At 43.1% G+C, this 26,752-nt stretch overlaps 1 protein-coding gene across 2 annotated transcripts in view; it reads right to left on the reverse strand.

Moving 5' to 3' along the window:
* Positions 1 to 4,533: 4,533 nt before the first annotated feature.
* HNRNPM (heterogeneous nuclear ribonucleoprotein M) overlaps positions 4,534 to 26,752 on the reverse strand; it is a 30,327-nt gene continuing 8,108 nt past the window's right edge. The window contains exons 3-12 of one of the 2 annotated variants that reach the window (XM_075070814.1): positions 23,913 to 24,066; positions 21,325 to 21,374; positions 20,406 to 20,466; positions 17,024 to 17,125; positions 15,982 to 16,026; positions 15,289 to 15,363; positions 14,077 to 14,175; positions 6,942 to 7,720; positions 6,528 to 6,579; positions 4,534 to 4,972 (exon numbers count right to left, since the gene is read on the reverse strand). In XM_075070814.1, the coding sequence (XP_074926915.1) occupies positions 4,809 to 4,972; positions 6,528 to 6,579; positions 6,942 to 7,720; positions 14,077 to 14,175; positions 15,289 to 15,363; positions 15,982 to 16,026; positions 17,024 to 17,125; positions 20,406 to 20,466; positions 21,325 to 21,374; positions 23,913 to 24,066 (1,581 nt within the window). In that variant the 3' untranslated portion in view covers positions 4,534 to 4,808. The remainder of the gene's footprint in view (positions 4,973 to 6,527; positions 6,580 to 6,941; positions 7,721 to 14,076; positions 14,176 to 15,288; positions 15,364 to 15,981; positions 16,027 to 17,023; positions 17,126 to 20,405; positions 20,467 to 21,324; positions 21,375 to 23,912; positions 24,067 to 26,752) is intronic. The other variant, XM_075070813.1, reaches the window with a different exon arrangement.

Here is a 26,752-nt window from a genome sequence, read left to right on the forward strand (position 1 = left end):
GAGCTGAACTCAGTTTGGGAAAATGGTGCACTAGCACTGGGCTCCCCTACTATGTGCTGAGATCACTAAGATTGAAATCACAAAAGAGCTGAAAAACTGAGCTGGGAGCACTGAGTACTGTGCTAACTAGTGGGGGAGCCTGAAGCCAGAACAGAGCAGCTGGTGGAGTGGAGCAGTTTGTGGAGATGGCTGAAGCGGAGCGGCTGGCAGAGTGGAGTAGCTGTGGAATGAGTGAAGTGCCCCCGGAGCGAGCGGGCTGAACAGTTGCAGGGACAACTGGAGCAGCTCACGGGCAGCTGGAGGAGGCGGAGCGGAGCGGCTGGTAAGGCGGAGCAGTTTTGTGAGAAGCGGAAGCAGAACCCACGGAGATGCAGGGCAGTTGGCTCTGGACCATGTAAGGTGCCCTTTCCACCCAGGCTGGGGGAGGGACCTCTACAGAAGACTCTTGAATTCTGGGTGGCATTGACCAGAGACTTTTGGAGTGATTGGACTTAAGATCCTAAGGGGAAAAGGACTTTGCCAAACGTACTTGGGGTGTGGGTTTTTGTTTAGGGTTTGTGTTATAACTCTGTTTGTGGTGTTTCTCCAAAGGATGCCGCATTGATTCCTTCCTTTATTAAAAAGGTTTTGCTACACTTAGACTCCGTGCTTGCAGAGGGGAAGTATTGCCTCCAGAGGCGCCCAGGGGGTGTGGTAGTAAGTGTCTCAGGTCCACTGGGTGGGGCTTGAGCCGGTTATGCATTGTGTTACTGAAACGGAACCCTGGATACTGAACCCGGCCCTTGTTGCTGCCAACTCAGAGGGGCAGAAGGGTTACACTAGGAATGTTCTTAATGTTTTCTCTGATACTGTGTTGGTGCCTCAGTGCCCCCTAGGCAGTTCTTAAGTATCTGGCAGAGCAAAGGGCCAGTGCACCTAAATGCCTGACACGCTGTCTCCTAGCAACTGATGGCCTGGGACCCTTTTCTGCAAAGGGTCCAGCTGAAGGTGTTGGAGACAAAGAGGTCAGGTGACCTCCTGGCCAGGAAAGGAGCTGAGCAGAGGAGGGGCTGGAGGGGGTTTCAGTCTGGAGCTGGCTGGGGACGAGGCATGAAGTGCAGATGTGGGGTCTGGTTCACTGCCTCCCAGAATGGACCTGGCCAACGGGGGTCCGGTTCGCTGTAGCTACAAGCTCTGTTTAGCCCCTGTTCTTGTCATCCAATAACCTCTGTGTTACTGGCTGGCTGAGAGTCACGTCTGGCTGCCAAGTGGGGGCGCAGGACCCTCTGGCTTCCCCAGGACCCCATGGGGTGGCTCACTGTGGGAAGCGCATGGAGGGGCAGAGGATGCTGAATGCTCCAAGGAGAGACCCATGAGGTGAAGACATGTGAGCTTCTTGCCCTGGAGACAGTCTGCTCCAAGGGAGAGGAGGCTCCCCAAAGTCCTGACTGGCTTTGTGGGGAGCAGTTCCAGAGCATCACCCGGTGACTCCATGATATGCTGGTACCCCCTTTTTTGGACTCTAAGGTTCAGATTGGGGCTAGATACCATGATGGGGGGGATCCAGGTGCAGATTGAGAGGGTTCTGTGTGGGGTGGCTCAGTGGGGGATTTCGATGCACGGGTTTGTTGGGGGATTTTGGGTGCAATGGTAATGGGACTCAGCAAGGGGGTCCAGGTGAAGGTGGTTGGGGCTTAGTGTGGGTGTCCAGATACTGGGACTCAGTGGAGTGGGGATCCAGGTGGCTCCTCAGGGTGGTCCAGGTGCAGGGGCTGTGTGAGGCTCAGCAGGGGGATCTGGATGCACAGGTATTCCTCCCCTGCAGCTGAGGAGTGATGGGTGCAGGAAGGGAGGCAGGGGGAGTTTGCTGCAGTAAAGGGAAGAATCTGACCCAGCCCCAGATGCCATGCAGGGAAAGAGGAAGTCCCATCCTCCCCAACCCAGCCAGGACTAGCAGCTGAGCCCAGTGCAGAATAGGAGCCAACAGCTGGGTCTTCCCCAGTCCCAGCCCCAGCGATTTAGCTCTTTGCTGGCTGCCCATGGCACCTGAAACATACTGCTGGGGAGGGTCGTATGACTGATCTTGTGGTTTCCCTTTGCTTCCCCACTAGAAAGTCATTTTTCTGCAGGGAAGCAACAAAATCTGCAGGGGATGAATTCTGTGCATGTGCAGGGGCACAGAATTCCCCCAGGCATAAACAGTGGGACAGCCAAGCCTGAGTTAGGCACCTAGGCTCCCTGTACTATCAATTGAGTGAGATGGACACCTACGATTGGAATCCACAACAGCTTGCATACTAGTTGGGGAGCCACTTACAGTAGTCAGTCTGAGGGCTTATGAGGGACGTGTCCTAGGTCTTGCACCTCTAACAGATGCCAAGTCTGTGCTGCCGGGAGGCACTTATCACTGTTTGCAATCTACAGCGGAGAACTCTGTCCTGGTGGCAGGAGGCTTATGGAGTTTATGCCAGAGGTGGTAGTACAGGGGTTCTCAAACTGGGGGTCAGGACTCCTCATGAGGTTATTACATGGGGTGGGGGGGGGCAGTCACAAGCTGTCAGCCTCCACCCCAAACCCCACAGCATTTATAATCGTGTTAAATATGTAAAAAAAAGTGTTTAATTTGTAGTGGGAAGTCCCCACACACAGAGGCTTGCTATGTGGAAGGGGTCACCAGTACAAAAGTTTGAGAACAACTGACGATAGTACTTCCCTTAACTTTTATCCCAGTGGTTAGATCATTGACCCAGGTTCTGTTCCCCCCTCTGCCTGACAGGGAGAAGAGAGCCCTGTTCAAATCCTACCTCTCAGGAGAGTGCCCTAACCATTAGCCTATGGGACGTTCTGATGGGGGGCTCCCAGTTGAAGGTGTTCCACCTTCTAAAAGTTAGGTCATTGGAACAGCAACTGGACCCTTGGTCTCCCACTTCCCGGACAAATGCTCTAACCACTGCACTGAAAGTTAAAAGGAGGCAACACGACATGGCTGGCCAGATTTTGATCAGGGCCTGAGCTGGTAGGCCTGCTCTCAGCATGCCTAAAGAGAGTGGGTCCTTCTAGGGAAGACTGGGGAAAGACAGGCAGAGGAATGCCTCTCTTTCCCCAGTTCGCAGATCACAATGGGGATTAAGTATGAGACAAGCCCTTGGGCACCTAAAGTAAAGCAGCAGTGCACATGTGCAGAGGCAGGAACTTTTGACAAAATTTAGGTGCTGAGTGAGTTTAGGCAGCTGCTGAACAGGGGTTCGTGGATCACAGTGGTACCTAAAACTAGGACTTGGCACCAAAATCCCTTTGTGGATCTGAGCCAAAGAGCCAGATAGTAACTACTCCAGTGAGAATCAGTCTCAATCTATTTCTCCCCACCCCATCTCAGAGAAGTTTTCATCTTCACACACTGGGAGACAGCTAATTTGTTGCATTTCACTAGAACAGTGGTCCAACCTTTTTGTGGCCAGTAGCACATTCATGTTTTCAGAAGTGTGTGGCGGGCGCCAACAATTTTTCAAGGCTTATTTTGTATTGGTACATTACATAATATATGAATCCATAAGATAAAAGGGTAATTTTACATGTAAAAAGGTATTAAATTATTCAGCAATTACTCTTTCACCTTACCATGTGAATTTGCTCTTTTTTATCTATCTGTAAGAAAAATTAAGGTATTTTTACAAAATAAATATCAAAACACATTCGGTCCATTCTGCAGAGGGGGAGCGGTTTTGGGGTTGTTTTTTTTTTGGGCAGCAGTTCTGGGCAGTGCAGAGAGAAGCCACGAGGACAGAGAACACCAGCGCCCGCAGCACCCTGTCCCCAGCAGGCGCGGGGCCCTGGCTTCTCCCCCCGGATGGGCACTAGGTGAGCCCTGCGCCTGCCAGGGACAGAACACTGGCGCCCGCAGCCCTGGAGTTCTCTGTCCCCGGCAGGCGCGGGGCCGTGCTTCTCTCCCCTGCTGGGCACTAGGCAGGCACACAAATGCCCCGGCGGGCACCACGTTGGGGACCACTGCGCTAGAAGTACCTCCTAGCTTTAGCTGTGCTACTGTCACACTTCACTACTTAGTTAATATCTTAGACAGAAATAAAGAATGGTTTCCTTTCTGCTCTGGGTATGGTTGGAACAGCAGCATGTTGCAACATGGTCTAACTCTCTTCAATAAGCCTAGGGAGTGGCAAGAAATGCTGTTCCATACAATGCAGTTCTTCGACAGATCATCCTGTTACAAGATGTCTCTTGAAACTACGGCAGTTTCCACATGGGTTCCTGCTTCCAGCATGAGACGAAGAGTGAAATCCACTGAGGTGGGGCCACCTGTTCTCCAAAGACATTCAGCTACTGAGGCTAGTGTGCAAGAACCAGGATTATTTTAAAGTTCTCATGTTGTGCTCACACATCTTTGAAAGTTTTAAAAGCTAGTTTAAAACATTCCTAGGTGCTTCCAGACATGAGCTATATTTCACAGCACATGCATTCTAGGTTTCTGAACTACTTGCTCTATTTATACCAAGACTTGTTAAGCATAATATTTGCTGCCAATAATTGATGCATCAATGATTGAAAGCTTTCAGTAACTGGCATTTATTATCAAAGTCATACCATATACATCTGTAATGTCAACAAGATGCCACAACTACAAAAAAGATTATGCACATTGCAGTTTCAATGCAAAACAGTAAAATGGAAATCCATTTGTTAAAAAAAGTAATTAAAATTACTCCAGAAAGCAACTGAATTTTTGTAATGTCTTCACATCCAGTCAAATTAAAATGGTTAACAAGAAAAATACAAATTCAAAAGATCTGATATCAGTGTTTAAAAATGCAACTAATTTAAGCATTTCTATCAATTCGCACATCAATTTCCCTGCCACGAAGCTGTATCCCATTCATCATCCGGCAAGCTCTCTCAGCCACTTCTGGGGACTCAAATCTAACGACACCACAACCTTTGGACTTCCCATTCTCCATCTTGATGTCTGCGTACAGCACGTGACCTGCAAAAAAGGGTTTGTGTTTAGTGTATTGAAATCAGTGCATGAAGCTCAATACCTAACCAAGTTCCTACATGAAATGATCTTGTGATTAAGACTCTGAAAGGTCTCCAACAGAGCATTCCAAATACAGTGATAAAAAGATGTACATTTAGAACATATTTTGGAGTCAAATGCAGTAGAAACATTTCAGGTGTGATTGACTATACTTTTATATAAAGGATTGTTCTCAAAATTAAACATTTCTCTCACTTAACATATTTGATTGGAGTCTGTTTCTCTTTCCACTGATCCACCCCTTTCAAGCATTTCCCAGTTTTAAGAAGATGCAGCTTGACACTTAGTTTTGAGAGAGCCAGAAAAGATTTGTCCCCCTTTTTACGGAGTTCACAGAAAGGGTGCATTGATGCTCCTCTCTGTTTTGTACTGAAGGCCACAGTGCAGTATCATTGTTATTCACTGATGGAATGAACAAGGAGTCAGTATATGGGACTAACTATAGGTAAGTAAAACTCAAACTTGCCAAACAGCTTCATATCTGGCATCCCCCTCCCCAGATATCCCTGCAAAGCCATTCCAGCAAAAATACATGAGCCACATCACTGTAAGATTAATCCGTTGGATCAATCTACCCACATCCAGAAATCCTTACAGCAAAGCAGGGAAAATAAGTGACAATTAACTGAATGGTTCTAAACTTAATTTGTGTTCTGAAATATTTCTACATGGAACGCATATCATCTGTGCCAGCAGTTCTCAATCTTTTCCATACTTTTCCTCTGCATAATAAGAGGAAGAATTTCTGAATCTGCCTCCCATCTGGTCCAAAAGACAAGTCTTTCTGGACCTACTTGAGACCCGCCACCCTCTCCCATGTTGAGACCCCAAGATGTACATAATGAACACTTGTAAATGAAGCCATTTCCTCCTTTCACTTTAGTGTTACATTACTGGAGATGATTTAAAGATTAAAGGAATTCGGTTAGATTTCAATTTAATCTTTTATTGGATGAATCTGGTAAGACACAGGACTAGAGTTTTTAAGTGAAGAAGAGTCATGGAATGTTGGTATTAACCTATAACCAGCAAGTGGAATTCTGGGCTCATGGCTCAGTGTTACAGAAGAAAGTCTCTATTTTAATAGGACACATTTACACTACAGTTTTGCATTAAAGGAGTACTTAGAATTATCTGATCTATTAAACTCCTGTAAGAAACAGTTATTTACAGTTACTGGTAGGGATGGGATTACTAGTAAGCCTGATGTACCCAGGCTGTCTCCAACTATTGCAGTAATTGTACATCTTTCCTGCGTGTCACTTTTGGAGGAGAGTATTGCCACTAGAAGGCACAATTATTGAGGAGGATAAAAACCTGACACAGTTGAGGACTGTGTAAGTTTTTGCTAATATCTAACATTTTCCTAGGTTTGTATGAAGTTTGGTTAAGTAGTACAGGTAGCAGTTTAAGTTATCAAATTCTCTGAATCATGTTACATAATGATTTTGTCCTACAGTAAGGTTGTGTGGAGGTTCTTCAGTAGTATAAAGTAACTTACCACACTCATTAAATTTGTCCTTCAACATTTTCCATGTGAAATCAAAAGGAAGCTGGAGAAAGAAAGCAGTCACTCACTGAGTATCTGTTCCATGGTTTATCAATAATAATAATTAAGAGTTGCTAGCACTGAAGTATAAAACACATGGAACACAGCATTGTACTGTCCGCACTTACAAGTGTGGAGGGTTGTGTGTCCAGTTAGTAGCAATTAAATGAAAGATTTTTCTACTCAGACCTTATATAAAACTGTTCCCTGTGCAGCATTAATATATTTGATGGAGACTACACAAATACTTAAGATACTCTAACTGAAGCCATCAAAACGTGCAACTTAGTACTGGCATTTCTTCATCCTCTAAGCACCAACACAAGAGTTTTGTGCAGTTATCTAGATTATGAAAGTGTTACTCACATTTCTCACAAATATCTGGCAGGCTTTTCTCGCCACCCCAGCTGCAGGTCCTCCAGTTCCTCCAAGAGTGCCTGCAAAACTGCCTGCGAAGTTTCCACGATCCATGTCCATTGTTCTTTCAAAACTGCTTCCCATTGCAAGTCCCATCCGATCTATACCTGCCCCCATTCCCTGCCCCATGGTAGGCCCCATTCTGTCCATACTAGTGGCCCCCATGCGATCCAATCCCATTCTGTCCATACTAGTGGCCCCCATGCGATCCAATCCCATTCTGTCCATACTAGTGGCCCCCATGCGATCTAGTCCAGTTGGCATTCTATCTATAACTTGACCCATTCCAGTTCCCATTCCAGCAGGTACCATACGATCCATACTTAGACCCATCCTATCCATGCCAGAACCCATGCGATCTACTCCTGAGCCCATTCTGTCCATAGTTGTACTAACACGATCAATAGCAGTACCCATTCTATCAATACCAAAACCTATTCCAGAACCCATTCTTTCTATACCAGAACCCATTCGCTCAATGGTTGGGCCCATTCTGTCAATGCTAGAAGCTATGTGGTCTATGCCCAGAGGGGCCATTCGATCAATTCCTGGGGCCATTCGATCTACATTAGAACCCATGCGATCCAAAACAAGACCCATTCTATCTATTTCAGATCCTACTCTCTCCATCCCATGTCCCATCCCAGAAGGTATTCTTTCTATTCCCGCACCCAGACGATCAATGCCGGGTGCCATCCTCTCAATTCCAGGAATGCTGGCACTTCCACCTAGAACACAATACATTGAGACTTCATTATTTGTGATCATGTGAAGAGGATATTAAATTTGATGCACCTGGATATTCTTGATGTTTGAAACTGTACAATTTGTTAGTATCCTGTGCATTCCCTAGCTGCAGATTCTGAAGCAGAACTGTGCTTGAGAACCTAGATTTTTTTTTAAATGAGAAGTCAAGTTTCTAGCCCTTACACATAGCGCTTTCAAATGTGAACCAAGTGTTAAAGAGATGCAGTGTTTGAAGCCGTTTGCAAATTCAAGAGAACAGTTGTTGGATTTGTGTTCACAGCTCACATCAACAACTCAAGTGTAACTTCAGCTGTCAAAACATAAGCCTGCTCAAGCACTAGCAGATATTGTGCTTGGGGTAGCTAGTTGCTGGGAGTAGAATAAGTTTAAGACCCTTCTCCCAAAAGGATCGGAATAGACTCTACCACTTCTGGCTGGCAGAAACAAAGAGATGCAAGCCAATAGTTTTAGCTTTCTCCTGGGTGCCAAAATCCAACAGATTCCAGTGCAAGTATTTACTGCCAAGGCAAAAGCATGCAGTATATTTAGCTTTTTAATGTGGAGAGAAGCAAAACTTAACAACTGTTTGACTTTTGGCAACTGTCTGAGCAGGATTAGGCACTCTATGCATTTGTGAGAGCATACTGCCATCTATTGAGCAACTGTAGCTTAACATATGGTATTTGTACTGCTGACAGCGAACATCTTCAGCTCATGCCTAGGGAGTAGTCTCAGCTAGCAGGTGTGTTTGATTACGAAGGGATAAGCTCATGGTATTTAAATGTTGCATGCTCATTTGTATCTTAAGAGAAATTTGAACCCGATTGTGGCTCAGAGGGGAAAAAGGCATGTTTGGGCTCAGGCTCATTTACAACTTCCCAATATTTCTGAAGAATGATTATGTTGAAGAACGAGATGCTGATGTAGTCTGACATTTTTGAAAACAGTGCTGGCATTACAGTACACCACAAAATTTGAACAGTAATAAAAGAGCCTGAAGTTTATTTGGTCTTTCTGGGCCTGAGGTGCAAATGTGGTACAGATAGCACAGTGTGCCAGGGAATGGTTCTCCCTGAATCATTTCAGACATCCGATATCTGCATGAGATGCCAGCTGCACCGCTTGAACTAGTGTTTCTTCACACTGGGATCGTGCATACTGAACAATAAAGCTGCCTTTAAATTTACGATCCAGTGTAAATCTAAACTAAACTTATTCTAAAAACTATTAACTATAAAATTTCAACTAACATAAGCTAAGGTAAAGGCAGTACATAGGTGGATCAGAGTGGTTCACATCCTTTCACTGATGTTTAAAATCTACCTGCTAACCACGTGAACTAATTTAAAATGAAGGTTGGTTACTTGTAACCAGAGTTCTCTGACAGCAGAAAAATTACGGTATTTTAATTTGGACTCCACAGGGACAGGGAACGGGTGAGGGGGTGTGAATATGCAGAGTCCCTCTCAGAGAACTCCAGTTACAAGTAACCTATCTTAATTTCTTCAAGTGTCCTCTGCATATTCCCACTCTTGGGACAGTCTGGCAGCAACAAAGTAAACTGGATGGAGTGATGTGGAGTTCTACTTGCACAAGGATTAGAGTACCGTTCTACTACGCTGGAATTTGATGCCATATCCAATGCATGATATGTTATGAAAGTGTGAAATGATTTCCACATACAAGCTCTGTATATCTCAAAATAATGGGAATGTGTTTGTTTAAAAAAATGTAGATTTTACTAGGCCATAACAATGAGCTCTAAATGGACTAGGATGGACCCTCAAAAATCTCATTGTTATATCATTAGAAAATATAGAACGTTTGTCCACGTGAGGATGGAAAGCTGATACCGCTACTAAGTGAGAACTAATTGCCAAACCCTGATGTTTTAGGTGCAGTAAGTTATCCACGAGATGCTCAATTGAGGACTGCATTGGCATAAGATAGAAAAAACACTTCCACTTCAACATGGAGGACTTTCTACTATTCAACAAGTCATCTGCTTGGAGCAAGTTCACAGACTCGTCTAGGATTTAGCCATAGAGTGTCCAGGCTGTTAAAGTTCCTGCCCATAGGTTTGGGTGCAAGAGCTGACTATGATCTTGTGAGCTTAAGTTTAGGTCCAATGGAAACAAAATCACAGTCTCCAGTGACAGGTCTGGGGGAGTGGGGAACCAGTGCTGCTGGGGCCACTCTGGGGCTATTAACATAGATGGCATGATCCAGTTTGATCTTTAGCAACACTGTAAGAGTGGAATTGGGAAAGCATAGTAGGGTTTATCCAGGGTATCAGGAAAGTGTCTGATGGAAATGGGACTGCCACCTGCTAGACAGAAAATTGATGGCATTTCCTGTTGGGTTTTGGTTGCAAGTAAACCTACGTGAGAATTCCTCTTCTCTGGAAAATGCATCTGGCTACATCTGGTCGGAGAGACCACTCATGGAGGACTTGTAAATGATCCACTTTGGCAGTCTGCCCATTCATTCTGTGCCCTAGAAGGTAAGAGGCTTCAAGAATGATTGAACTGGCGCTCCAGTATTCCATTTCTGACTTGACGCAGTGGGGAAGAGCAAGCTCTTCCCTGCCTGCTGAAGTAAAAGATTGTCACTGTGTTGTCAGAGAACAGACTTTTCCATGGTCCCTGCTGCTGATATATAGAGCGAGGTCCCCTTGAGGGGCATAAAACCTGAGTATGGAGGGGAACAGATGAGCCGCTCACCCCAGGGCAGACATGTCCCTCAGCAAAGATTGAGGGCGGACAAAGGCAACACCTGCACAAACACTGACTAGGTTTGTTCACCAGTCTAGAGAAGTCAATACTCAAGAGGGCACATTTAGCAGAGAGTTCTGATGTTGAAGATTTGATGAATAAACAGAGGTCAGACAGCTCTGAAGAGTCCTGAGATGTAGGCTGGCACGCTGAACTATGTATGTGTCATATGCCCCAGCGCCTCACACAGTTTTGAGCTGTTGTTGGTAAGCACTGAGATCAGCAACAAGAAATCGAGCCGTTTGGAACCTGGCCTGAGTAGAGTCTAGCACTGCTCCTATGAACTCTATCCTCTTATCTGGGCAAAGTAGCTTTTTCTAAGTCGATCAGTAGATCCAGGGTTTTACAAATTCACTAAATGAGAGATAGACTTGACAGTACCTGAACCCTGGACTGGCCTCTGACTAGCCAGTCATCCAGGGCAGGGCAGACTTGTACTCGGAGTCTCCTCGGAAAAGCAGCTACCACTGTCATACTTTTCTGAAAACTCAACAAGCTGCTGACAGGCCCAAAGGAGCACAGTGAACAGGTAATGAGAGTGGTCTTAGGTGGTACGGAGGAAGTAGAGTGGCTCTTTATACCAGCACAAAATGGTATGCAGCAGCAGAGAGCACTTGAGTCAGGCCAACAGGTATTATCACTGAGGGAAAAATTCTCTATGACTGACTGTGTGCAGAATGCACACATGTAATCACTTGAAGAACCACTCAGTCTGGATACCTCCCATACAGCTCATGAGAACACTTAGGCCTGGTCTACACTAGCCTGGTATTTCGGAATTAGCCGAGTTAGTTCAGAAAAAAAAGATCCTGTCCACAAGACCAATTTTTTTTTTCCAATTTAAAGGGCTCTTTAATTCAATTTCTGTTCTCCACCTCGGCAAGTGGAATAGCGCTTAAATTGAGATCGTAATCCTGGGTTAAAGGTATTGTGGACATAATTCAATGTTATTGGCCTCCGGGCTGGTCCAGGTTAGAAGGCGGAAAAAACGAACTTGGGAGGACATGTTTGCCGAGCTCATGCAATCCTCTCGCACTGATAGGGCCCAGCTGAATGCATGGAGGCAAACAATTGCGGAGTCCCATAAAGCATTACAGGAACACGAAGAGAGGAGGGAGGCGCGCGATGAGAGCAGACAGGACGCTATAGTCAAGCTCATGGGGGAGCAAACTGACATGCTCCGCTGTATGGTGGATCTAATGCAGGAAAGGCAGCAAGACCACAGACTGCCACTGCAGCCCCTGTATAATCAAACTCCTCCTCACACAGATGCCCAAGAACACGAGGGGGGAGGCTACGGGGACCCACACACTCAACCCCAGAGGATTGCTCAAGCACCAGAAAGCTGGCATATGCGAACTTTTGATTTGGTTTCTTGACTTGTTTTTCCCCTCCTCCTCCACCCCCCTAACCCAATCCCCCACCCCCAGTCTAGCTGCTAATTTCTCTCAATGCGCTCAATGAAGAACAGTTTTTAAAACAATTTTGAGTTTATTTCCTTTCATATATATAGGGTGAGGGTAACTTCAAGAGAAACACACACAACTGTCACACCGTAGCCTGGCCAGTCATGAAACTGGCTTTCAAAGCTTCTCTGATATGCAGCGTGCCCTGCTGCGCTCTTCTAATCACCCTGTTGTCTAGCTGTGTGAAACTGGAGCCAGGCAAGTTGCCTCAACCTCCCACCCCGTCATAAAAGTCTCCCCCTTACGCTCACAGAGATTGTGGAGCACTCAACAAGCAGCAATTACACTTGGAATACTGGTTGTGCTGAGATCTAACCAAGTCAGTAAACTTGTGCCAGCGCCCTTTCAGACATCCAAGAGCACACTCCACCACCATTCTGCACTTGCTCAGTCTATAGTTGAACTGTCCAGGGTGCCTGTGTACGGCTTCAGGAGCCATGGCATTAAGGGGTAGGCTGGGTCCCCAAGGATAACTATACGCATTTCAACATCCCCAACAGCAATTTTCTGGTCTAGGAAGTAAGTCTCTTCCTGCAGCTGTTCAAACAGACCACAGTTCCTGAAGATGTGAGCATTGTGCACTTTTCCTGGCCATCCCACGTTGATGTTGGTGAAACGTCCCTTGTGATCCACCAGTGCTTGCAGCACCATGGAAAAGTACCCCTTGGAGTTTATGTACTGGCTGCAACGGTGTGCTGGGGCCAAGACTGGGATATGTGTTCCGTCTATCGCCCCGCTGCAGTTAGGGAAACCCAGTGCATTAATGCCATCCACAGTGGTCTGCACATTTCCCAAAAAGTCACTATCCTTGATAGCAGCTGCTCAAAGACTGCGTTGGCTACTTGAAGCATAGCAGCCCCTACAGTAGATTTGCCCACTCCAAAACGAATTCCGACTGACCAGCAGCTGTCGGGTGTTGCAAGCTTCCACAGTGCTATAGCCACTCGCTTCTCAATGGTGAGGGCTGCTCTCATTTTGGTGTCTTTGCGCTTCAGGGCAGGGGACAGCAAGTCACAAAGCTCCATGGAAGTGGCCCTATGCATACAAGTTTCACAGCCACTGGGAATCATCCCAGACCTGCGACACTATGTGGTCCCACCAGTCTGTGCTTGTTTCCCAGGCCCAGAATCAGCGTTCCACGGGATGAACTTGGCCCAATGCCACCATGATCTCCCAAACGCCACATGCCGTGCATCTAGGAACGTCTGTGTCCATGTCCTCATCAATACAGTAATCACACTGTTGTCGCTTCTTCGTCCGGTTTTGCAGGTACTGAACATATTGCTGGATAATGTGTGAGGTATTTACAATGGTCAAAACTGCAGCAGAAATCTGAGCGGGCTCCATGTTTGCCGCGCAATGGCACCTGCATGGGTAATCCTTGAAAAAGGGCACAAAATTAGCTGTTCGGTTCAAGATGGCCAATAAAAGGTGGTAAATGGTTGTCTTCTGTAGCTTCCACAGGAGCCCAGGACAGCTTCCGCTGCTTTCTGTGCGGCTCTGTACACGACGGCCGAGAAACAACAGGGAATTGTTGCCTTCTGTAGCTTCCATGGGAGCCCAGGACAGACAACATGGAAAAAGTGGTGGAAAAGTCTGCTGGCAGCATGGCATCCGCCACAGCTTTCATGGAGGGAGGAGCAAGTGACAGCACACACCCAGAAAAATCCACGAGAATGTTTCTGCCCCATCATGCACTGGGAGCTTAACCCACAATTCCAATGGGCGCAGAGACTGCGGGAACTGTGGGATAGCTACCGCAGTGCAACACTCACCATTTGATGCTAGCCTCAGTACTGTAGACACACTCCGCCGAATTCAGGCAGTTTAGTGGGGACACAACATTGAATGTATGAACTCGATTCAGGAAATTTGAATAAAATAACTTCAAATTAATTTCATACTGTAGATGTACCCTTAGTTTCTCAAAAGGCATGGTTTCAAATACATTTTAGAGAGTACACTAAATTTTAGTCAAAGTTGCAACTAGATGCTCATAACACAGTAGAAGAGATTATTCCTAAAATTACTTGTCACTATTGTGAGCACAATTCAGATGAATAGCACACAGCACAAATACAGCCTTTATTTACTTACCTATTCCCCTATCCAGGGTGTCTCCAAAACTACGAGACATTCCCATCTCATTTCTTCCAAAGTCTCTGTCAAATCCTCCACCCATTGCACGATCCATCTCTGCAGAAAGTATTAAGTTAGTGTATTTCCAGGGCAACTTAGACATTTTGAAGAGAACATGTTTCACAGTTCACGTGCTAAAATATTACAAGAGAGAAGTGTTTTGCCATATACTGCTTCTTAGAGATATAGAACCCCACACACGTGGAGTTTTTTGTTTGCTTGCTTGCTTTTACACCCACACCCACACTTTGAAATTTCAGGTCTTTGCAGTTCCTTTTCCTAGTGGATTTTGGCAAGGTGTTTGGAGGACATGTATCTATGGATTACATAGGACTAACTCAAGCTCCTGCTCTGTCCCTTAACAGAACATCAACACTCCTCTCTCAACCTACTTACGATGAGGAGGGAGCCAGACCTTTTCAGGTACAACTGTAATATCACTCTATCCAGGTCATCTCAAGAGCTAGCCAAGATTTCCTCAAAGTTAGGATTTCATATTTCAGTGTTAGAAAGTTGTCAGGAAAAGCTCTGGAAATTTTAGGCTGTTTCATACCCCATAAGAGCAAACAAGTTTATTTTTAAGTGTGACTCTCCAAGGGAAAGATTGATGGTGATCATTTTTGCTTCCTCATGATGAATAAAGAAAGGCTGAATCAGTTCTCAAAACTCAAAGGTTTCCCTAATTTTATTTACATGTGAAGATAAGGTCTTATCCATCCCAGAAGACTAGGGAACTGAGTAAAAAGGGCTATCACAAGTGAAACTTGAGAGGGGAAAGGAATTTTTAATCAAGGTGGTTGGAACTGTTTGTTGGCATCTTTAACAAGTGGAAAAATGAGATTTGTTGAAGATGCATCACTCCCATTCCAACAAGAAAAGATTGAGAAAACTCCAGTTTTTTCCAGGGAGACCTACAACAAAAGTTAAACTTGACACTGCTGTTATGGCAAGTGGTAAAAACAAGCAAAAAAATAAAGCTTTCAGGTTCTCTTTGCACAAAATAAAGGAATTGTGTTCTTCTCCTTTATTTGTAGGTAGCCTTACAGCATACAATGCTCCAACAGAATTGCCAATCATTACTCATCCAATTAGACTATCCAAATTTGAAGAGTTCCATGATAAGACATCTACTGAGGCTGGGGGTCTATAATGTAGGAATCAGTGCCTCACCACTCATTCTGCCCATATTCATTCCAGATGGAAAACGACCCAGGTTGTCTATGCCACCAAAAGGACCCTCCATTCCTGAAATAAATTATAGTATCTCTAAGATAAAGGTGACATTAAAAAAAGCATTTCAAATAAGTCACCACACTAGATCAGAATGTGTTATTCCACCTATTTACTCTTTGGTAATATTGCTAGGAATATTCTAGGAAAAGCAGCCACATGTAAAATGCCATCTCAAAACGGTACACCTTGGAGGCATAAAGAAATGTTTACAAAATTAAAACTAGCATTAACAAGAAATTCCTTGTAATGGAACTGTTCAGTTTAGTCTCAAGATGGAATATGGCCACAAGCCCATGCTCTAACTTTTGTAAATATCCAGCAGCAGTTAAGAGTCAAAATTGGTTAACATCTTGGTTTATATTTCATCTGAAAATCTCACTCCTCCAGGAGCACAATACCTATTAGCACACATATGGTAATTTATTACTGCTTTAAAAACAAGGGTCACTACTGACTCAGTGACTGTTTCCAAGTAAACAAATGCTTATCTGGCATTATTCTTCCTAAATTAAGGTACTTCCAGGGAGATGTCAGCCTACGTAAATGTTAGCTAATACCAAAGACAGATAAAGATACATCTATATATGAAAAAGCTATTTGCACTTCAGAAATGCATATACAGTAGCTTACCTCCCATTTTATTTATTCCAAAGCCCATGCCTTCCATTCCCATTCCTCAAAATAAAAAAAGAAAGCGTTATTTATAGATGGAATTACACATGAACACAATCAGTCTGATGTTTCAGCTTCTCAAGTTACTTTGCAGGAATGCAGACTTAGATTTTGGTTTAAAAGCTTATACTGAGAAAAGCAGTGAACGAGCGGATCTACTAACAAGAGCTCTTTGGGGAGAAGATGACATGGAATCCTTTCTAAAAGGACAAAACAGCAGAAAAATCATGAGCATACTCAAATTGAAAGTTGTTAGAAATGCAACTTCATTAGCTGGTTCTTTCACAGTAGCATGTAATGAATCCAGTATTCATTTTCCAGGCAACTTAGAATTATGGATTCTAAATGGAGGTCAAATCATCAGTTACTGATGTTTGGTATTTAGTAGGAAGCCACAAATCACTTACGAATTATGACAATACTTTGAAATACAACACCTTCAGGTATCTGACTTGGAACTTCTGTATTCTATTTTTACAAGAAGCATTATAGCTTCAGGTGAAGTGCCACTTCCCTACTGGACATAAAAAGAAAGCCTGACCGAAGCACAAACAATCCCACCTCAGAATATTACCATAGAGGAATACTGATTAGAGGGAACACTGTATCAAGTAGTTAGAAGTCTAAATGTAGATTTCTGAAATCAAAAGGCTTTCCAAACTCATTAAGAAGTTTTCAATAGAAGACTACTTTGAAAGTTTAACATCCCCTTGCACTGTTTGCTCCTAGTGTACAAGAACCAGGGGTTACCAAAGTGTGGTATATGTACTGCGGGTGGTATGTGAGCTTGATGTTCCATCTATTCATTTAGAATTTAAGGTGGTACGTAAATTCACTCTAGTTTGGATCATCACGGAGGAAAAATACTTCAGCAGTTTGGATTTTTTGAAGCATGTTTTGGGTTCTCTTTACTGGAATGCAGCAACCCTAGGTCATATGAAAAGCTAGGGAAAAGACTTAATGAAGCACACATACACAGTAAGAAGTGTGATTTTCTTACCTCCAGGTCCCATGTTGGGCATTACCATGCCTTTGTTTAAATGATTTGCATCAATAGGCTGTCCTCCTGGTCCTAATCCCATGCCAATGCCACCAAGCCCATCTACAGAAAAAAGTAATTTTTGGGGGGAGGCAGAGATGATAGCAAGTTTTGTTCTTAAAGTGACAAAATTTCTATTTTGTTCTGAAGATCTCAGTGGATTCCCACTCTTGGGTCTGTATTTCTAGCACTTAAGTGGGAACTCTCGAAGCTCTGAAGTTGGATCTGAAATAGCAATGATAGGTGGTGCAATACCACCTCTCTCTACTTCCTCAAGCATCTCCCTCCCAATCCCCATTTAGGTACTTTCAAAGGTCAGCCCTCATGCAAGAGCTGAAACTCTTCTAAACAGCAAGATGGAAAAAAGAATGAACGTTTACTTTTGGATGATGGAGGATAAGAAATGAGTTAATATAAAAGTTAACACCCCTCCGTTTGAGATCAGTGGGAATCCAGTGGGGAACATCTCATCCTTTTCAGAGTATTGTTCTTGATCATTAAATAGCCAAGGTAAGGAAACAGCCAACTTCCTTCTCACATACAGATGCACTTACTAGGGATTGTAGATGCATCCCTGTGGATACTTGAATGCTATAGAATCCAAAGCACAAAGCCAGCCTCCTTCCTTTAAGAGGCATAATGTTTCCAGACACCATTTTGACTTTCCTTTGACCCAGAACTGATTGAGGGATCCCCAAACCACAGAGGCTAACCCCTCCTGTTGCCTTGAGTATTAGGGAGTACCTGGAATAAAAGCCCTCCCCCACCTCACCTAGCAATATCAGCTTTATGGCACTCTTTGACAAGGAGGCTTTCCTGCACCATTCCTGCAGTATAGCAAACTGAACTCCTGCAAGCCATAAATTCAAGGTGTTAGTTTTAAAGAAACTTACGAGGAAGCTGTTGGGGTCGTTCTGGAGGGAAGAAGTCTCCCTTTGGAAAGGCTCGCTCATCCTGAAAACAGATAAACAGCGTTAAATCCCACACATGACATTACTGGCAGCATCTTTTAATGGAACCAACCCTCTGAAAGCTATGACAATTCCTGGAAAACAAACAATGTCCACAACTGTACTATGGACTTACTGCCAAGTAGGGAATTCATAAATATGGCCATTTCCTGAAGTTATGTTTTGGGGGATTACCCAGGAAGAGAATTCTCTATGGGCAAGGCACTGGCACTTTAGCCTTCTCAATGCAACTTGAGAAATAGCAACAGGGGAAACCTGGAAATCTGCATTTAGCTACACTAACAATACAAATGCATTTATATTGTTTAGATGCTTGCTGATGGAGTAAATAAAATTATTTTAACCTGCACTAAAGCATTCTGTTAAAGCAATTGCCGCTGTCCTCAAGGGTGCTCTACAAACAGCAATCCTATCCATAAGACATATGTCCCAGTAAACAAAATGTTATTCCAGCTTTGAGTGATGAAACCAATTCAAAATCCAGATTCATTTGATCCTTTGCTTCTGTTATGCTGCCACACAACCATTCTATGGTAGCTGCTTGTGTTTCCTACGCTTTTAGGCTGGGTTTGAAGCAGCAGGACGATGGTGAAGAGTTCTGAGCGCTTAACGAGTCTGATGACCTCTCACATCTCATCCTACAAACTAAATGTGATGAAACAATCCTCACAGTTACACCTCCATTTCTCTCCTTGCCTTCCTCTGCCACACGAGATTAACACATTGCTTGGTTCTCAAATTGTGAGTGTGCCATGGACCACAGTTTGAATGCCAGCCATGAGATATCCAACACATGTTCTGATATCACATTACACAGTAAGAGGACTGTGAATATACTTACCATTTTTACATGCATTGGTCTGTCAAAAAGCAGCTGCCCATTGAACATTGCTAATATTTAAGTTAAAGATGTTTTTTTCAAAATATTAGTCCAAAAATCTTACTGCTAAAAATAACAAAGTTTGAAGCTGTACTGCTGTTAATGACTGGCAGTGTATCAGCCCCACCCCATAGCGGGGAGGCTCTTAAGCAAAATAGGCAGCCATGGAATAAATAACTGGTAACTTGTGTATCAGTAACCAGTTAAGAGATAGGACACAAAGGGTAGGAATAAATGCTCAGTTTTCGTAGAGGCGAGAGATAAATACCAGAGTCCCCCCCACAAGGATCTGTACTGGGACCAGTGCCGTTCAACAAATTCATAATTGACCTGGAAAAAAGGGTAAACAGTGAAGTGGCATAGTTTGCTGACAATAAAAAATTACTCAAATCCAATGCTGACTGTGGAGAGTTACAAAAGGATCTCACTAGACCAGGTGACTGGCAATAAATGGCAGATTAATTCAATGTTGATAAATACAGAGTAATGCACACTGGAAAACAATCCTAACTACACATACAAAATGATGAGGGCTATATTAGCTTTTATGGCTCAAGAAAGATCTTAGAGTCATTGTGGATAGTTTTCTGAAAACATCTGCTTAATGTGCAGCAGAAGTCAAAATGGTTAACAATGTTAGGAACCATTAGGAAATGGATAAAGACAGAAAATACCACAATGCCACTACATACATCCATAGTACACCCATACCTTGAATACTGCATGCAGTTCTGACCGTCCCATCTCAAAAAAGATATTAGAATTGGAAGAGCACAGAGAAGGGCAAAAGTGATTAGAGGTATGGAACAGCTACCACACAAGGACAGATTAAAACGACTGACTGTTCAGTTTAGAAAAGAGTTGACTAATGGGAGAAACGACAGACATCTATAAAATCATAAATGTTGTGGACAAAGTCAATAAGGAAGTGTTATTTACCCTTTCACATAAACACAAGAACCCAGGAGTCACCCAATGAAATTAACAGGCAGCACGTTTAGAACATAAGGAACTACTTCTTCACACAACACAATCTGTGGAACTCACTGCCAGGGATGTTGTGAAGCACAAAAATATAGCTGGGTTCATAAAGGATAGGNATAGCCAAGGTAAGGAAACAGCCAACTTCCTTCTCACATACAGATGCACTTACTAGGGATTGTAGATGCATCCCTGTGGATACTTGAATGCTATAGAATCCAAAGCACAAAGCCAGCCTCCTTCCTTTAAGAGGCATAATGTTTCCAGACACCATTTTGACTTTCCTTTGACCCAGAACTGATTGAGGGATCCCCAAACCACAGAGGCTAACCCCTCCTGTTGCCTTGAGTATTAGGGAGTACCTGGAATAAAAGCCCTCCCCCACCTCACCTAGCAATATCAGCTTTATGGCACTCTTTGACAAGGAGGCTTTCCTGCACCATTCCTGCAGTATAGCAAACTGAACTCCTGCAAGCCATAAATTCAAGGTGTTAGTTTTAAAGAAACTTACGAGGAAGCTGTTGGGGTCGTTCTGGAGGGAAGAAGTCTCCCTTTGGAAAGGCTCGCTCATCCTGAAAACAGATAAACAGCGTTAAATCCCACACATGACATTACTGGCAGCATCTTTTAATGGAACCAACCCTCTGAAAGCTATGACAATTCCTGGAAAACAAACAATGTCCACAACTGTACTATGGACTTACTGCCAAGTAGGGAATTCATAAATATGGCCATTTCCTGAAGTTATGTTTTGGGGGATTACCCAGGAAGAGAATTCTCTATGGGCAAGGCACTGGCACTTTAGCCTTCTCAATGCAACTTGAGAAATAGCAACAGGGGAAACCTGGAAATCTGCATTTAGCTACACTAACAATACAAATGCATTTATATTGTTTAGATGCTTGCTGATGGAGTAAATAAAATTATTTTAACCTGCACTAAAGCATTCTGTTAAAGCAATTGCCGCTGTCCTCAAGGGTGCTCTACAAACAGCAATCCTATCCATAAGACATATGTCCCAGTAAACAAAATGTTATTCCAGCTTTGAGTGATGAAACCAATTCAAAATCCAGATTCATTTGATCCTTTGCTTCTGTTATGCTGCCACACAACCATTCTATGGTAGCTGCTTGTGTTTCCTACGCTTTTAGGCTGGGTTTGAAGCAGCAGGACGATGGTGAAGAGTTCTGAGCGCTTAACGAGTCTGATGACCTCTCACATCTCATCCTACAAACTAAATGTGATGAAACAATCCTCACAGTTACACCTCCATTTCTCTCCTTGCCTTCCTCTGCCACACGAGATTAACACATTGCTTGGTTCTCAAATTGTGAGTGTGCCATGGACCACAGTTTGAATGCCAGCCATGAGATATCCAACACATGTTCTGATATCACATTACACAGTAAGAGGACTGTGAATATACTTACCATTTTTACATGCATTGGTCTGTCAAAAAGCAGCTGCCCATTGAACATTGCTAATATTTAAGTTAAAGATGTTTTTTTCAAAATATTAGTCCAAAAATCTTACTGCTAAAAATAACAAAGTTTGAAGCTGTACTGCTGTTAATGACTGGCAGTGTATCAGCCCCACCCCATAGCGGGGAGGCTCTTAAGCAAAATAGGCAGCCATGGAATAAATAACTGGTAACTTGTGTATCAGTAACCAGTTAAGAGATAGGACACAAAGGGTAGGAATAAATGCTCAGTTTTCGTAGAGGCGAGAGATAAATACCAGAGTCCCCCCCACAAGGATCTGTACTGGGACCAGTGCCGTTCAACAAATTCATAATTGACCTGGAAAAAAGGGTAAACAGTGAAGTGGCATAGTTTGCTGACAATAAAAAATTACTCAAATCCAATGCTGACTGTGGAGAGTTACAAAAGGATCTCACTAGACCAGGTGACTGGCAATAAATGGCAGATTAATTCAATGTTGATAAATACAGAGTAATGCACACTGGAAAACAATCCTAACTACACATACAAAATGATGAGGGCTATATTAGCTTTTATGGCTCAAGAAAGATCTTAGAGTCATTGTGGATAGTTTTCTGAAAACATCTGCTTAATGTGCAGCAGAAGTCAAAATGGTTAACAATGTTAGGAACCATTAGGAAATGGATAAAGACAGAAAATACCACAATGCCACTACATACATCCATAGTACACCCATACCTTGAATACTGCATGCAGTTCTGACCGTCCCATCTCAAAAAAGATATTAGAATTGGAAGAGCACAGAGAAGGGCAAAAGTGATTAGAGGTATGGAACAGCTACCACACAAGGACAGATTAAAACGACTGACTGTTCAGTTTAGAAAAGAGTTGACTAATGGGAGAAACGACAGACATCTATAAAATCATAAATGTTGTGGACAAAGTCAATAAGGAAGTGTTATTTACCCTTTCACATAAACACAAGAACCCAGGAGTCACCCAATGAAATTAACAGGCAGCACGTTTAGAACATAAGGAACTACTTCTTCACACAACACAATCTGTGGAACTCACTGCCAGGGATGTTGTGAAGCACAAAAATATAGCTGGGTTCATAAAGGATAGGTCCATCAATGGCTATAAGCCACGATGTTAAGGGGCACACCACTGCTCTCTGGGTGTCTCTAAACTTCTGACTGCCAGAAGCTGGGACTGGATGACAGGAGATGGATCATTCAATAATTGCCCTGTTCCACCCATTCCCTCTGAAGCATTGGTCTGGCTATCCTTGCTCTCCCCCCCTGGAACTTAAAATCCATCAGCTGAAGTTTCAAAGGTATCTTAATCAGTGTTTTTTGGTTGGGAAAAATTAAGATTATAAACATATTTAATCCTAACCAAAAGAGTCTTTAAGACATTATGACAGGTTCAGAGTGGTAACCGTGTTAGTCTGTATCAGCAAAAAGAACTAGGAGTACTTGTGGCACCTTAAATTTGCAAGACATTATGTCTCATTAAAAACTATGCATCTGAAAGACAGAAGACAATTTAAATTTCTCCGAACATCAACTCTACTCCAGAAACTTTAGCAACTTTGCTCAGGCCTGAAACTCAACCTTCGACATGTCCATTTTGACACATGTACCTCTACTAAAAGATGCTAGAGTACTTAGTCTTACATGAGCCTCATTCCTGACATACACCCCATTCTCTAATCCACCCTCCCATTGTGAGCCAGCTTAAAAATATCATAGCTATCAAATCGTGTCTTCCCCCTTTTATCTGGATGCCTGATTTGGAAGACAGTACTCTGAATGCTCAGCCTTTAACTGAAAAGTTGAATTGTAAAATTCCTTTCTTCCTTTATTTGCTACAAGTGCTCACAGAGAAAAAAATATGAATAAAAATTTGTTTCCCCTCAGCATCAAGATCACTTGCTTGCCATCTGTGATTATCACACTTGTTAGCTGTCTTCCAAGAAAGTGAAAGACAGGACCAGAGTTTACAGTATAAAAAGCAAGTACGTTTAAAAAGGTCCAGACCTTCATACATCACAAAACAGAGAATGCCACAAACCCTTCTCCCTCAATCTCCCTCACTGGTCATCCGGTAAAGGGATTTAAAATTAACCCCTCTAGCAAATCAATATTATGTTTAATTATTAGGTACACCTAAGAGGCAGCTGTGTACATTTCCAGCCAAAGATATGCAGTATGTTGTTCCAAAATGGAGCCCCTTTCCAATACATTCCTGTTTCCTCAAGTCAACAGTTTACTTAAGCTAGACAAAAATAAAGTTTCATTTACACTTAGGTTTCTTCACCGGTTTCCTCAGTGTCTATGACCCGGTGCCAATGTATTACCATGGGGCAAGATGATGGTGCTTAATTTCAGTGTGAGACAGACAGAAGCACTGTCAGAGTTTCTTAACTAATGCCAATTCTACTAGTCTGCCATTTGCTTTCACATGAGGAATCAGATGGGACCTGATGGACTGGAAGTCTTGTCTGGTACGTAGGAAGACCTCATTTTAAGGGTCTTTGCTTCACTATTGCAGAATTTCTTCAGAAAGGATACATATAGCCTGAACAGCTTCAATAGATTGTTCAAAAGTAACAGTGCCAATTCCACGACTTTTGCCATCTTTGTCTTCTAGTATGTCAGCTCGAACAACCACCCCAGCCATGCTGAACACTTCCTTCAGTTTCTTCCAGCCAACCTTGTAATCCAACTGAAAGAAAAACACACTGTTTGAAGTGTTCTGTAATGTTTCTCCCAACAAGTAGCCCCAAATATTGTTTACTGAAAGCTTCCTGAACTAGGTGCTGTAGATTTCAGAATAAATTCAATAATCTCTGCAAAAATGGCAGAAAGTGTTAACTCAAAGATAGTCAGAAATGAAAGTTTCAACCCAGAGCAAAGTGAATACAAGCCGTTCATGCATAGTGAGTACCTTAACTTCAGAAGAATCCTGCTGATCAGTATTAGTGATAGAATATCCTTTAACTGAGGCTACGTCTACACTGCACGATTAATTCGAAGTAGTTTAAACCGATATTACGAAACCGATGTTATAAAATCGGTTTTGCGCGTCCACAATAGATATTCCTTTGACTTTAGCAAAGCTTTTGATATGTTCTCCCACAGTATTCTTGCCAGCGAGTTAAAGAAGTATGGATGGATGAATGTGGATAAAAGTGGCTAGATCATTGGCTCAATGGGTAGTGATTAATGGTTTTATGTCTATGGCAGCCAGTATCAAGCAGAGTGCCCAAGGTCGTCCTGGCCAGTTTTGTTCAATGTCTTCATTAATGATCTGGGAGGATGCGTGTACTGCACCTCAGCATTTCAGAGGACACCAAACGGGCAGGATGATAGATACGCTGGGAGGAGTGATAGCATACAGAGACCTAGACAATTAGAGACTGGCCAAAAGAACCTATAAGGTTCATCAAGGACAAGTGTAGAATCCTGCACTTAGGATGGAAGAATCCATGCACTGCTACAGACTAGGGACCGATGGCTAGCAGCAATTCTGCAGAGGAAGGACCTAGGGCAGGGGTAGCAACCTATGGCATGTGTGGAAGTGGCATGTGAGCTGATTTTCAGTGGCACTCACACTGCCTGGGCCTGGCCACTGTCCGGGGGGCTTTGCATTTTAGTTTAATTTTAAATGAAGCTTCTTACACATTCTAAAATCTTATTTACTTTACATACAACAAATAGTTTAGTATATATTATAGACTTACAGAAAGAGACCTCTAAAAACATTAAAATTTATTACTGCACGCGAAACTTAATTAGAATGAATTAAATAAGACTCGCTCATCCATTTCTGAAAGGTTCTCGACCCTTGACCTAGGGCAGTGGCGAGAACTGGATATTAGTTAGTTTCCCCTTTGCGAAAGAACGCTAATGCATTTTGGGCTGTTACGCAGTCTTTGCATCAGATTGTAGGGATGATCATTCCCTCTATTCGCACTCGTGAGGCCTCATCTGAGACTGTTTCCAGTTTGGGCCTCACTACTACAGAAGTGTGAAAAACTGGGAAGTCAGCAAGAGCAACAAAAATGTAGAACATGATTATGAGGAAGGCTGAGGACTGGGCTTATTTGTCTGCAGATAGAAGAATGTAAGAGCAGAAGAGAAGAATGTAAGAGGGATTTGATAGCTGCTTTCAACTACTTGAAAGGGGGTTCCAAAGAGGATGGATCTAGACTGTTCTCAGTGGTACCAGATGACAGAACAAGGAGTAATGGTCTCAAGTTGCAGTGGGAAAGGCTTGGTTGGATATTAGGAAAAACTTTCACTAGGAGGGTGGTTAAGCACTGGAACGGGTTACCTAGGGAGGTGGAGGAATCTCCTTCCTTAGAGGTCTTTAAGGTCAGGCTTGACAAAGCCCTGGCTGGGACTATTTAGTTGAGAATTGGTCCTGCTTTGAGCAGGGTATTGGACTAGATGACCTCCTGAGATCCCTTCCAACCCTGATATTTTATGATTCTAACTATGCTTTGGTATTTGTGGTAATATCGGTCTTTCACTGGTTCTGAAAGGGCTCTTTGGCTTGTAAAATATTACAGAGATTTAGCTAAATCTGTTCCCGAGATATGAAGAGCCAGCAGCACATTGGGAAATTTAATAAAATGACTCAGCTGAGCTTTGGAACCTTCAGAGCTATAAAATACCTTGCCTGTTCAGCATAAAAATCTAACTCAGACAAATATGGTGTGTACAGTTTCAGGTGGACTACTTTGATTTTAGCATTCTTAGGGAAAGTGGTGAAAAAAAGACTTACCAGAATAGCTTCAGTGTTAACTACAGAAAAGCTTCTTAGTCTCCATAATGACTTGGCTACCTACTGAAGAATACTTGTACAGTCAGACTTCAAGGAGGGCAAGAACATTTTTCATCTGAGGATCTCAAAATGGTTTAGAGGACAAGTATCATTAGCACCATTTTACAGATTTGAAATTAAGGCAGAAATGATTAAGTGATTTGTCCAAGTTCACTTAATAGCCAATAGTAGTTTGGACTCCAATCTGCCTAAACAATAACTAAATGTAATGAGATGACAGAAAAGAGGGGGTGCGATAATATCTTTTACTGGACCACCAGTGATTTCTGGACCACATTTTAGATTGCCTAGAATGCAAGTCTTAAAAAGCTAATACTAATTAAAAATGTTTTGATTATGGAGGTTGTTGTTTGTTTGTTTTTTAAATTCCAATAGCTACTTCCTTGTAGTGAATGGTAATTTGAACACTGCAGCATTGCACTAGTGTATAAAAAAAAGTGAAATTGACAAGGGGGAGTGTTCCAACAAATACAGAATTCAAAATGGCAAAGACCCCTCTAGTAATTAAAGGTTAGTTCATTCATTCAGCCTACAAGACTTCCAGTAAAGGGCCTTAATAAAT

This window comes from Chelonoidis abingdonii, chromosome 11 (genome assembly GCF_003597395.2).
Source record: "Chelonoidis abingdonii isolate Lonesome George chromosome 11, CheloAbing_2.0, whole genome shotgun sequence".
Classification (NCBI taxonomy): domain Eukaryota; kingdom Metazoa; phylum Chordata; order Testudines; family Testudinidae; genus Chelonoidis; species Chelonoidis abingdonii.